The sequence below is a fragment of the Cydia strobilella genome, chromosome 9, assembly GCF_947568885.1.
Source record: "Cydia strobilella chromosome 9, ilCydStro3.1, whole genome shotgun sequence".
Lineage (NCBI taxonomy): Eukaryota > Metazoa > Arthropoda > Insecta > Lepidoptera > Tortricidae > Cydia > Cydia strobilella.
Genome location: NC_086049.1, coordinates 7,967,948 through 7,982,647, shown reverse-complemented (window position 1 = coordinate 7,982,647; position 14,700 = coordinate 7,967,948). Strand labels below are relative to the sequence as shown.

Genomic DNA, 14,700 nt, shown 5'->3' with positions numbered 1-14,700 from the left:
GTTTTCTATGAACGATTGTCACTTTGGCTAGGCCCCCAGGTAATGTGACTTATATAATTGCTAGTTTGATGAATATGTTAAATCATTGACCTGTTATCTAGACAAAAGCAAATAAATGTATGTTGTTAAAAGTACCTAATGTAAACTTATTTTGTTCTACTATTATATCTGAGAAACTTGATAAATTATATATCTACTAGACTGGATCATATTAGTAAATGAGGTGTAGTCATGTCATATCAAGATTCTACTATACTGTAATAAAATGCAATATTTGGTAGTGTAAATCAATATTAGATATTTGCCCAATACATCAATCACCTTAAATCTTGTCTTTAATAATCTTATTATTATTAAGTATGTCTTTTGCAAACCAAATTAATAAAACATTATAATTTTTTTAATTAGTTAAAAAAAATAACTAATTGACCACATTTTATTGACATATCTTGACAAAAAAATTACACCAAAGTTATTAACAATAAGATAAGACTGCATGATTGTGTACGTACATCTTAATGTGCTACAGTTAAATCCAACTAAAATATACCTTTATCTGAAAATAACATCGAGAGTAGTTTTATGATGAAGCAGCACCAGCAGTCAAGTCAATCTATTTAATCCTTAAGATCGTAACACACCATCGCACCGCACCAAGGTCATTGTGCGACGCATCCATAAGTAAGAGTGAGAGCGATATCTCTTTCTCGCTCTTACTTATGGGTGCCTTACACAATGCGACCTTAGTGCGGTGCGATGGTGTGTTACAACCTTTACAGTCAAACTATATGTTTAGTCCAACTAACAATGAGTGCTCCAAAGTTGCGTTCCTTTTAAAATATAATTTCTCAATGTATGGTGACTCAGTCCGTTATTTGGTGAATAGGGCCCTATATGTTATATGTTCGCTCTGTGTGGACCCGGCTTTTACCGCAGGGCCCTCACTTAAAACGCCATCTGTAAAATAATGATACTCACTGATTTATACTTTCACGATTTTTATTCATTATTATTCACAACGACGGGAGTGACGGAACCCAATCGCGTAAAATAAGTTTTAAATTTACCTCCGATGTTTCCATCCAAACCACTGGATTGAGCTTTACAACCCTAGAATACTTTCTACAGATCGTAGGTTTTATAGTAGAAAAATCCGTGAAGCCATTGAAATCAGGAAAAATAGAAATTTCAATCGAGACGAAGGTTTTAAGATCTCATCCACATGGAACCCAGTCATTAGTAAATGTAAGAGGAAACAAATATCGCAAGATGACAAATCGAATTGCGCAAAACGTTCAAGTTAATAAACAAGACCAAGTGCGGGTAGTTCGAAAAACTCACGCGCCAAAAGATGTTGATGTCCACTTTAGCCAGTCTTCTCCGAGACCACGGGGACAACGCCGTCCTCGAAACGTCGGAGGTAAATTTAAAACTTATTTTACGCGATTATGTCTCGTCGTTGTGAATAATAATGATACTCATTGAGATATATTTTCATCATATCATCGTACGAGTGATTTGTTAGTTGATAAACAAATATAATACCTATATGATTATGTCTGTTATATGATATTTGAAATAAATCATTTCTGAGTTCTTTATCTGCTTATGAAGTACATAGATAATTAGCCGGGTCCACACAGAGCGAGCATACGCGCGAGGCAATTTCCTCTCGCACAACACGGCCAGTGTAGACATGCCTCGCGCGTTTGCTCGCTATGTGTGGACACTGTAGACCTGGCTATTCCTATATAAAGTGCTTGTCTGTTAAAAAAAAGTTTATTTATTAAGATATTGGAACTTGGAACGCCTATTTTCATAATTATTCTTATGAGTTGTTCCGACTGACGTGTATAATTTAATAATTATTTTCTTAGTTTTAGTGCCCAATTTTGCAGTTTATTCATATGTAAAGTGTATAATAATCAGCAGAGATCGGAATATTGGTGAAAGTTTTTAAAGGCATTTCTGAAGTCTAATTTATCGACTTCATAATTATATCGACATTTTACTAGATTCGATTTACATTCGGCTCGATTTACAGCTTTACTAATATATTGTAAATAAGTTCACGTCTCTTCATATTAAAACCATTATTTTTCTGTAATACTTACTAGTTAAAAAAAATGGTGAAATAAACTTGTAATAGTTTCATTTAAAATTCATAACATAATCCAGGGGTAGTACTTTAATTTCCGACGCCGAAAATCATTTCAACGATATGTTGTATCCTTTAATATGTATATTGATAATTCTATATTTGAAGTTCTTTAATGTGAAGCCACTATGAAAGTTAAAAACTACCACGAATATTTGGGTCTCTGATACCTATCAGTGTATTTTAAGCTTCAAATATACATGTAGCTAATTAGACTGCCTTAAGTCGATATTTTGTGATGTTTACCATGCAATGACCCTACAATATCATCGGCATTTTTAATAAAATACCTATATTTTTTATAAATCTTTGTATTTATTTATCTCTTATCAAGTTATCACATTACACAATATTTACTTTATCGTCACAATTTGTTTTGACTCCTTTATAGGGTTGCTAATTTGACTTCTTAAGAAAAGAGCCTATTACGATAAGAGTTGGTCCTCCGTCACTTAGCAATATTTATAAAAAATCTATAAGTAGCTTGGTCTGTGTAGACGTGCATCGGCCGTATTGCCTGGGGCGAGACACGTCTCCGCTGATCAAGCTGCTTCGCGCGCCAATTTCCTCGCGAGGCGGCTCGTTCTGTGTGGACCGGCGGGACTTGATGAATTTGGGCTGAATAACTAAAAACTGAAATATTTACAGACTCAATAATGGAAGCCGATCATCTCTTGAGAACGTCAATGAAGGTGTTTCTTGGTATTTTAATGTTGGCTACACTTCTCATTTTTTTCTTTCCCTCAGCTTGTTGTTTTAGCAATTTTTTTCTGCGAGTTACGTCGCCGCCATACTGGAAAAAGAATTATTGGTTTGCATTTGCAATAAAGTTAACAAGTAGGTATCTATATTGCCTACGAAAGTTAGACTAAGGTCTAAAGGGGCCCACTGACTATCAGTCCGCCGGACGATATCGCCGTGTCAGTTGTTCGGAACTGTCAAATTTTTGTTCTAACTGACAGGCCGATATCGTCCGGCGGACTAATAGTCAGTAGGCCCTTTTAGGCAGTTGTCTGACAGACCGATCGATGGCAATAGCGTTTTTTGAAGTTTATGTTATTGAGTTCATAAACGCGCGACTATAACCTTTTGTAAAAAAAGCAATTGTTAACATTAATAACTAAGAACATATACCGCTCAACTGGGGTTACTTCAAATCGCGGGAAAACATTGAACATTGAGTTTTAAACTTGCGTTCAAACAACAACATCTCCATATTACTCAAAAATCGATGATCAATGTTTCCTCGCGATTCACAAGAGACAAAATTTAACAAAGGTTTAAGTTTTTGAATAAGGGAGTAAGGAGAACTACATTCGAAGGTTTAGGTTAGGTACTCACTAATTTTGCTGTGACATCCTTTCTGTAAGCTTTTAATGTTTCTCTTGCGAACACTTTCCCTCCCACTACAGCTTGAATGGCAACCTGGAAGCAGAAAGTAGTAGTAGTAGTAGTGAATCACTTTATTGTACAAAACAAAAATTGTTGTTGAAAGTAATGTGTATCATCAGCTAATTAAAAAAGTTAATCTTATGCTCCTGCGAATAAGGTGCATTGTACCTGCACCATTTGCCGCGGAATCATTTCCTTAAGTTTCTCCGTGAGTCTCCTAGCAGTGTATTCGAGACGGCTGGTGTGCACTATACTTGAAAGTTCGTCGACTAACACTCCATTAATTAGGATATCCATCTGCAAAGATAAAATGTTTTGTATTTTGTTGTACTTACTAACACTATATGGATCAAAATGATTCGACATAAAAATTATTGAATTGAATTGTATAAGCACAACTTGAATTATGTTGGTCAAATAATTAAAAGTTCCACAGGCTTTTTTCCTGCTTACATAAGCTCTCTCCCAAGGGTAGGCCATTAACTGGGATCACTTTATTATCATAAAGGTAAAAGTCTGTGATTAAACCATCAGGTCCCTATTTAACCACGGTGACAGGTGCGACAATTGTACACATCACTGTTACTGACGTCACAGGCCTCCATTTTTTTTTATACTACGTCGGTGGCAAACAAGCATACGGCCCGCCTGATGTTAAGCAGTCTCCATAGCCTAAGTACGCCTGCAACTCCAGAGGAGTTACATGCGCGTTGCCGACCCTAACACTCCTCTCCCTCGAGCTCTGGCAACCTTACTCACCGGCAGGAACACAACACTATTAGTAGGGTCTAGTGTTATTTGGCTGTGGTTTTCTGTAAGGTGGAGGTACCTCCCCAGTTGGGCTCTGCTCTAGATCTGGAATGACATCTGCTGTCCTGTGCCCTACCACACAAAGCGAGATGTCATTCACAGTGCCCATACCTCTCTATTGGACGTAGTTTAAGGACATACCCGGGTCACTAAAATGTCGACAATTGTCACACCTGTCACCGTGGTGAAATAGGGGCCAGGTTTTAGCGCTCCCGACCCGTGGTCCAACCGCTATGTCCAACTGGTTGCACCACGGGTAAGTAAAACTACCCGTGGTTCGACTATCAGAATACTTTTTTTTCTGTGATATTTTGTTATGACCCGTGGTATAACTGAGGGGCAATTGTCCAACTAGTATGTATATGAACCACCGCTATGTCCAACTGGTGATACCACGGGTAAGTAAAACTATCCGTAGTTCAACTGTCAGAATTCTTTTTTTTTTTTTCTGTGATATTATTGTCTATTCGTCATGTCCGTTTATCTGAATAGTTGTGAAGTGAAGTGGGCATTCCAGGCCTTCAGGAACATAATATTGAATTCTCGAAATGTTAGATTCTCAAAATGTTGAATTCTCAACAACTAGACGGAGCGCTCCTATTTCTGGGCGGTTTGCCCTTCGGGCATCTGAAGCTACCTAACAAACCTAACCTACCTACCTATTGATTTTAATATACGATCTTTTACATGCTTTTGCTTTTATAAGTAATATAAACTAATTTTTCTAAAGCGTTTTTCAATAAAAAGACAAGTCAAGATTGTTTACCTTTTTTCTAATGCTAAAAAAAACGAACTATAGTCAGATACTCACCCTTGCAAGCGAGCTCTCATGAAACCCATGGTCCTGGTAATCAAAGCTCGCGAACCCGGACGTGATGCTTTTGAGCGTGTCGTGAAAGTCTATGACCACCTCGGACAGGGGCAGTATGAATTGCAGCATGGTCATCCTATCGTCGACCGCGTTGGATGGCAGCGGCGTGCCGCGGCGGTCAATGCAGAGCGTCGTCACGGAGCCGATGTATTCCACGGGGGTTATTATAGTACCTGGACAAGATATAACACTTTAAACAACAATGGCTTTATTTGTCAAAGGGTGGGTCGTGTATTTAGGTACATACAATCACAATTTTCTATATTCGACATAAATAGAGCGACTTAAAGAAAACAATGGTTAAGACGATAATAGTTCTAATGCTTACCTATTACTAACGGCTCGTAATATTCTTCTATATGATGAGGTTCTGGTAACATTAGGGGATTAGTAATAATAACTTCATCGCCCTTATAATGCTTGATAATTTTAGCGCCTTTTACTCTAAAACATTAAATCAAGTTAATCTTGGGTAGGCACCAATCCATAGGGCAAAGTAAGCTCAATGATCATTGATCAAACTCACCTAGAGTAGGATCAAGCTAACTGCATGACATTTGCAATGTCAAAGTGTAGGATTGTTAGTCTGTGCGGAAAGAGAAGAGTGGTGGAATGTATGGGGCCCAATACATTCCACCACTCTTGCACACTGCCTCACTTTGTTCTACTATTAAATTTGATATGTATAATAATTCAATATTATTATGGAATAATATAAACATCAATAATTTGATTTGCTTTTATTTGCCCAGGCTAGGGCACTGGAGGCCTTGGTAATTTTTTCTTAGTATATGACATTTATTTCAGTTTATAATTTATATAGTAGTTCTACTTAAAATAAAAGCAAATTAAAGTGTTTTCTGTGAATAATTTAATTTGTTCTTATACTTCTAACAGTATCAATAATTTGCTCTGATAATTAGCTTAAGATCATATATATGTACATATTATTTACCATTCATAATTGTTGTCTGTTGACACGAGCGAAATAGAAGCCCAAATGAACTTACTTTATCTTGTAGGGGACAGATGGCGCTGTCAAGATGGCTTCTGCTTTGTATTCCTGCAGCAGTCTTTGGGTGAACACATCGAGATGCAACAGGCCCAGGAAACCCACGCGCCATCCTTGTCCTAGCGCGGGACTGAAATAAACTATGATAATATAGTACCTACATTGTGCAATGGGGTATGGGCATAATTGTTAACGAGAGTCAATAAAACTAGTTTTGTGATTCGAATTTACATTTTTAATCGGGTCTCTATAGTTTCCCATATAGTTTTAAGTCATAATGTAATGTTTATTCACATTTTCGTTAGTCATAATTTGGTTTTTCTCAGAAACGCGTAACTTTACAGAATTGCCATAAAACAAACCTAACCTAACCTATCTATAGGATAACCTGAGGAAAATCCTGAAAAGATAACGTTTAACGTAACATGGCCAGCATGGAATAACACATTAAATCCGTCTCATGACGAAATTATAGCTGTTACAATAATTTATCTAGAATTTTACAAATATCTGTCCCCAAGTTTGCGTCACATTTAAACTCTACTGCGTTACTATACAAAGTTGCTTAATATTTTTGAGATATGGCGTCGCTTTTTGGCTCACGAACAAGCGAAATATATCTACATTTCTGAAAACGGGCCTAGACTAGGTGAAATTCCTTGCGGAGGGGCGTCAGTCAGTGACGAACAGCTGATGAGTGTGCGTGAGTTAATTACTGCTCCACTGAGTTATCACATCTATTGTGGTAGTGGTGGTATCAATCAAACAGAAAAGTGCCACTTTTCTGTTTTCTAGGACACAATTTGGTTTTTTTTGTTGCATTAATGATAATTATTTCCACATAGGTAATTGAAAAGCAGTCACATGGTAGCAAAATTATTTGCACATTGGTCGTTAACACACCTCACTACGCTCGGGATTCTATTTTGAAATCCTTCGCTTCGTTCAGGATTCAATATATACGCCCACGCCGTAAATATGTACCTAATTTTGCTCCCTTGTGACACAATGTACTATTTCATTACACGTGCGAAGAAAAATTAAAATATACTTGCGCATGTTAGAAAACAGTACATTACGATACAAGTGCGAAAAATAGGAAATTCGAAACGAGTGGCGATAAATTAAAACACGACCGAAGGGAGTGTTGTAAGTCGACACGAGTGACGAATTACCTATTCGCACATGTATCGTACAACGTTCTACAGTACATATATAGGTATATGGCCCTTTAAATTTTCGACATAGTTGCGTAATGTGCTAATTATCGCACTAGTGCGGTAAAGTAGCCCCATATGTACTGTAAATTGTTATTTTTTTAGTTGTTTAATGTCAAACAATAAGGTTTTGATTTATTACGGTCCAGTGGCTATTGTTTGGGACGGACGTAAATACTTAATTATGAATAATTCATGCATCGAAGAAACCATGAAGAAACTATAAGAATGAAAGCGACTCATAAAATATGTTTTTATATTAGGTGAGTACACAAGTACATAAATATGGAGACGAATGGAAATTTTTCATTTCGTAATTAGTAGCGCCGAAAAGAGAACAGGTAAGGCCATCACCATCACAGTCTGATAATTTTGTTGAACATATATCTATTATTAAATTTTAATATAAGACTTAAGTATCTATACGCCAAGATTTATTAGATCAAGGACGTTGCATTACTTTTCTTTCGTATAATTTATTTTTTTATGTAAATATATTTAACTTAAATTACCTATATGTCTGCCCAATTTTAATGTGTCTGTTTGCTAAATTTAAACATACCACAAAAGGAGGTAATTCGTAACTAAAACTGGGTTAATGGGGTTAGGGTTAGTTCAATTTTTTTACTGATGGCGGCAGCATAGATTTCAGCAAAGATAGATATAACTCCGTAATAGATGGATACAGTCTAAGGAAAAAACGTGCCTCGAAAATCACGAAAATTTGATTCTCGATCAGATGGCGCCACTAGTTTTGGACTACTCTCGTATAGAGGGCGTTGACGGTTTCGTTTGTTATTTATAATTTTAACGCATTTCAGTAAAGGAACATGGGTCGAAATCATATAAAAATAATTAATGCAAATAAAAAAATATTTATCCATATTTAAATCAGGGACCGGCCCGCTATCCCTTATCGGGGTTTTATAAGGGTATTGCATAAGGCTTAACTCACCATACCCTTTGCCAGACGAAACCCTTTGTTTTGGTTTTAAAAACCCTTATATAAAGCTACCACATTTGAGTAATCGGTAGCCCAAATACCCTTACAAAACCCTTATCATCCGCTCACCAACACCTTGCATATTGCTTATAAGGGTTAGCCTTATAAAGGGCTTCCCTTTTAGCATATAAGCGTGCTAATTTAAGTCGTCTACCTTGTTCATAAAGCACACATTACTTCGAATCCGAGCGATCGTCGGCGGCGACGGCGGCGTTCTTTGACTAGGCAAGTATTTTCTTTCCTTTTCATACACTACCGTAGATATATACTAATCCTGTCTCTTTCACGCAAAGGGAAACCTTTATAAAAAGCGCTTAAAGATAAGGGTAACCCTTATTAAGAGCTAGCCTTATTTTTGGTTAGCTTTTCGGTAAGGGTTAGTCAAAGGTAAGGGTATGAATGTGCTTGCAGCTCAAAAGGGAAAGTCTTTCAATGTGTTAGCCGTGTTTAAGTGTCGCCCATTGAAAGGGTTTTATCGCGGAAAGGGTTGTCCGGTCCCTGATTTAAATACATTTTAACGTATTTTTATAAATCTTAATTTTTAGGTTTGAAGTATGTCGATAGATGGCAGTGAATTTACAGTGTTTACAAAATTTACTATGACAGTACCGCTCTATCTTATTATATCCTCTTTGATTTCAGTAAAATTAATCTTTTTTGTATGGCTTGGATGCTAGCTCTTAAAGCCAAATCCCATAGAACAAAACAAGAAACAGAGGAATCCTATGCTGGCGCGATCTATAACAACCTTTGACAGTTGCCATTCTTCAGTGTAAGTGTACAACGTTAAACAAAAACTTATTTTTCAGATTTTCAAAAACAAAATGATCATAATCAAGGCAAGTTTAATTTTCCTCGTCGTATTCGCATTCGTAGTAAGCACGGATGCAGACAATACAGGGGAGCGCGTCCCAGATTGCGATAATTTCTGTAGCAAAGGCCAGGCTGACAGAGACCATTGCTGCAGAGTCCAGGGCTATGCGCTCTATGCTAACTGCTTAGGAGGAATGAGCTGCTATCGAGATTATTAACATACCTATCTAATCTCTTTATTATCATAGAGATGTAGCCCTTATACCTACTATAGGTCTACCGTTTAATTCAGGTGGTTGGTAAGAATTCATCATTATGGTTAGCTACGAGTACGGACTGGTTGAGGCTGAGGCTTGACTGCGTGAAACTGACTTGTATTATGTTAAATAAGTAAAAATATTATGTGTAAGGTAGGCCAAATCCCAAAACTCAGCTACCTTCTACTAAGAACTGTTCATGGAGTCATCATTGCCGCATACGACAAGGAAGATTGATGATGATAAGGACCTTCTACTAGAAAATCACTGCGCAACTTCTTAACTAACCTTCTGAGATAAGTGGTAGACCTATAAAACGACATTCCGAGTGTTACCCTGTTGCCTGTTTTCTTTCGCAATAAAAAATAATTGGACTCAATAACTTTTGTTTTCATTAATTTCATAGTGAGTCAAATAAATGTACCTACACTTTAGTAGATATTGTCTTCATGTGACGTCGCTGAGCAGCGCAGCTGGGAATATGTTCGTAGGTTCGTATATGTAGTTATAGTTTTCCGTTTTAGCTAATCCACTTAAAGCACGCTTAGAGAAAACAATGCTACTGAATGGTTAACCGTAAAATATGATAATGACCACGCTGTAAAAATGTCACCTCGGCCATCTTGATGGTTCAACAGAATATCTCCTTGAACATAAGCATAGTCTGATTTGAATATACCCCTGATATTTCCTGATTTTTTTTATACCACGTCCGTGGCAAACAAGCATACGGTCCGCCTGATGGTAAGCAGTCACCGTAGCCTATGAACGCCTGCAACTACAGGGGTGTAACATGCGCGTTGACTACCTCAGAATTGTAATTTAGAAAGGTGAAGGCCCCCTTTCTATTATTTGACTTGTTCATAGAGTTAAAATAAATAATCTGTTAAGTATACTTACCTTACATGGTTGAAACGACTTTTTACAAAGTAGTCGTAGTCGTGCTAATACTGCTAATTACCTAGCTTTTAAATGGCATTGTTTTCGTTAAATTGACTAGCCAAAACAAAAGACTATTAGGTAGGTACACCATGTACCTATTTTATAACCGACGCTTTGCCGCGAGCTCTTTGTGTCTTGTACTGTACGTCCATTGAGTGGCTATTAGTAGATATCGGCCGAGTCAGTAAGAGCAAGTTTCTTACTGGCGTCGCTGAGGAGTGGATGCTGCGACTCGTCAGCACCATGTGCTTGACCGGTGCTCTCTGCTCTACTGTGTTTTATACTGTACGTCTATAGTAAGTAGTTAGTAGAGATATTACCTGGACTCAGCTTTGACGCTGACAGCAGAGTCGTTAAGAGCCAGTTTCTTAATGGCGTCGCTGAGCAGAGGATGCTGCGATTGATCGGCCGGGAAGATTCCTGCGTACACCATGTGCTTAACTGGTGGGATCGCTGCGAGCTCTGATGTGTTTTGTACGTCAACTGAGAGGAGCTGGTCGCCTACGCTCCCGCCGCCTTTGGGGCCGCAGCCTGAAATATTTCATAGTCGTGATCTTTATATTACTCTGTCACATAAAACATTCATATTTAAACATAACAGAGTCTTATCGATAATTTTACAGAGCAGTTTATAATGTGGTGTCTGAAATTATTACATTTAAAAATATATTTACATTACAAAATGCAAATATCGATTTTCGTAACTTACCCACCATCACAACTTGGCCTGCAACAGCTGACTCCACTGGCAGCTCACTTGGCCTCAACATTGCCAAGTACTTCACTTGGTGTTGTTTTGTATCAGATCTCCATCTCACCGCTTGCCCAACTTGCACTTTACCAGAATGTATGTAAGCCAAACACATTACACCTCTGTACTTATCATGCCATGTGTCAATTATATGTGCAGTAAAGTGGCCTTCAGATTTGACAGATGGCGGAGGTATTCTTTCTATCACTGCTTCTAAGAGCTCTTTCACTCCCCAGCCTTTTTTGGCAGATATACTCATAACAGTTTCTGGATCTATCTTAAAGAGTGACTGCAGTTGTGTTTTGACTTTTTGTGGGTCTGCCCTAGGGAGATCTACTTTGTTCAGTGTGGGTATCATGACTAGGTTGTTCTTTTTGGCTAGACTGTGCACAGCCACTGTCTGTGCTTGAACACCCTCATTTGCATCAACTAGTAGTATCACTCCCTGACATGCTGACACACTCCTCACAACCTGTAATATTAGCGTAAACAAATAAAATAAACTACTGTTAAACTATGCTGAATCTGCTAGCCACCTAGAGGCCTATCCTATAAAATGGCTTTTTATTACACTGTATTTTTAACTTATATTTGTTGTGGCCAGTTTTGATTTATGCGAGCTAGAGGATATACATAAATATTGGATGGATATACAAAAATACAAAAAATATTGCTACTGCAAGAGTGGCTTATCTACTATTTTATATCCCGTTGCTACCAATCTATGCTATGAATGAAGGATGGTATATAACCAAAACAATACCACAGAATAAATAATAGTACTACCATACAGAAACAACACTTCCTACAAAACCAAAGTTTGACAGCGATTCAGGGACGAATATTGCTGTTCCTTTGCCTTTCAGCTATTTAGGGTTGTCAAAATTCAAGTCATTATCATAGAATAAAGAAAAACCGGCCAAGTGCGAGTCGGACTCACATACGAAGGGTTCCGTACCATTAACTATAAAAACGGTCACCCATCCAAGTACTGACCCCGCCCGACGTTGCTTAACTTCGGTCAAAAATCACGTTTGTTGTATGGGAGCCCCACTTAAATCTCTATTTTATTCTGTTTTTAGTATTTGTTGTTATAGCGGCAACCGAAATACATCATCTGTGAAAATTTCAGCTGTCTAGCTATCACAGATCACGAGATACAGCCCGGTGACAGACAGACAGACGGACAGCGGACAGACGGACAGACGGACGGACAGACGCGGAGTCTTAGTAATAGGGTCCCGTTTTTACCCTTTGGGTACGGAACCCTAAAAAAGGGCAGTAGGTTATCTCCGGCCCAATCCGCGATATAATTGCCTACCGTACTTGCCTGTCTCAGGGTTGTCACTTTTAGCTAAATTTTAATTTAGTGCTTAGAAATTGGCAAGGGCCGGGAAGTTGTATTTTTTACTTGTGTTGTATTATTTTAAACTAGCTTTTGCCCGCGACTTCGTCCGCGTGGAGCTCGTTTATATCATACCTGCCTACAAACTACCACCCCTCTTTTACACCCGTAAAGGATGATTCCTGAGATAAAAACTATCCTTTGTCCTTCCCCGGGTCTCAAACTATCTCTATACCAAATTTCATCCAAATCCGTTCAGCAGTTTGAGCGCGAAGAGGTAATAGACAGACAGACATTCACACTTTCGCATTTATAATATTAGTAATATTAGTATGGATTACGATTTATAACTGTAAGTAGGTACTTAGTTACTATATCTACCTACAATACTGAGAAACAAGTTCTCCTGCGATTATCACACATTTTTCATTTATTTAGCGGTGCCGAACAGCCGTGACGCGCGAACCTTGTACGGTGTTAGCCCCGGCTGGCGCACTGAGAAACGGGTCGAGATTTTGTTTGAGTGTGCGTGCGGCGACACATAGATACTATGGCGCACACATACAAGTCGCGCGCGGTGCGTTTGTATGAAGATAACATACTTTGCCCTGTTTATACTATGTCATTATCTTATCTGTGGTTGTGCACGCAAAGGGACGTCAAGTTGTGTCAACCCTAATATTTGCTCGGAGCAATGCTGAGCCGAACGGAGCCGAGAATGCCTAAAAGGAGGAGTGTCCCCCAACTGACAATACCTCATTGGAAAAGTCAACATGTCCTGGAGTGTCTATCAGGTTGAGGAGATATTTTTCATTCTTGTATGTGTAATCCAGTGATGCTGCCACAGCTTTTACAGTAATGCCTCTTTCTCTCTCTACCTGTGGAACAAACAGTAAAGTAAGAAAGAATGAATGAATGTGCACCATACATTGCTTGCTAATGCTTTGGTTAATATTCAGACTAGATTATGAAAGACCATTTTATTCATTAATATTAGTCATTTATCAGAATTACATTGTGTTTGGAATTATAAAGCACCTGCCAATGATAGTGCGAATACAGTTATGGATTTGCAGTTTTGTGCACCCTAGGCCCTGTTGTAAGTAGTATAGTAGCACTGATCATATAGATTGCCGCACCTAAAACATGGCCGCCCTAGGCCCGGCCCTACTGGGCCTTAGGGCAAATCCGCCACTGTGCCCATATGTGAAATTTCTAGTAAACTTAGGCTTGTTAATATCTTAATAACAAAACTTCCGTGAGGCACAGACATATTAAACATATTAATAACGGGTCACTCACGTATTTTAAGTCGAAAACGCTCGACATGTTGGTACGGAGTGAAACATGTCGAGCGTTTTCGACTTAAAATACGTGAGCGACCCGTTATTAATATATTTGTTAATATCTTATTCGTAGCAACAGTATCATTAACTGATTTTTTTAAACTGTGGCTCTTTTCAACGATGGTTCTTTTAGTTTTTAGTTCTCAAGAACAACACGAGTAACTGCATACCTGTAGTTGGTCCAGCACCTGTGCGTGCTCTGCGCCCGGCTTGATCACCCCAGTTATCTCCAGGAGTCGATCAGCCAAAGTACTCTTCCCATGGTCAACATGAGCTACTATACTAAAATTTCTAATCCTCTTCACTTCTACGCCCTGATCCTTTTCAGAACTCTTATAACGCAGCGAAAATATACTGTAACATATAATATCTATAATAATTATTCAAAAATATACGGCATTAAAAACAAAGGGGGGTTATGTTTTAGTATCTTGAGTAAAAATAGTCTTACCTTGGGTGCAATCTACGGTTTAAAGGAAATAAGTTCTTAAGGACTATAGTTTTATTTATAATTCTGACCATTATTAATTTTATTTCACTTTATTATAAACTCGAAATTCCATAACTGCAATCAGCTGTTTGTTTGACGTCTGTCTGACAGTGACAGCTAAAAGTTTTTATAAGTCATAAAGTTGTATGCCCCGGGTTCGTGGTATTTTGCCAAATCTACAGAAAAAGTAACATGTGGTGGAGGGTGTGGTGGGATGTGGTAGTGGTGTGGTGTGGTGTGATGTGGTAGTGGTGTGGTGTGATGTGGTAGTGGTGTGGTGTGGGTGTGTGGTG

At 38.2% G+C, this 14,700-nt stretch overlaps 1 protein-coding gene across 1 annotated transcript; it reads right to left on the bottom strand.

Moving 5' to 3' along the window:
- Positions 1-2,334: 2,334 nt before the first annotated feature.
- On the bottom strand, positions 2,335-14,506 carry LOC134744228 (translation factor GUF1 homolog, mitochondrial). The gene is made up of 11 exons (XM_063677968.1): positions 14,369-14,506; positions 14,088-14,271; positions 13,327-13,449; positions 11,185-11,698; positions 10,796-11,006; positions 6,242-6,373; positions 5,560-5,675; positions 5,172-5,404; positions 3,719-3,847; positions 3,500-3,583; positions 2,335-2,951 (listed from the first exon to the last, which is right to left on the bottom strand). The coding sequence occupies exons 1-11, from the start codon at positions 14,437-14,439 to the stop codon at positions 2,826-2,828; spliced, it is 1,923 nt and encodes a 640-aa protein (XP_063534038.1). The 5' UTR covers positions 14,440-14,506; the 3' UTR covers positions 2,335-2,825.
- Between the last annotated feature and the right edge of the window lie 194 nt (positions 14,507-14,700).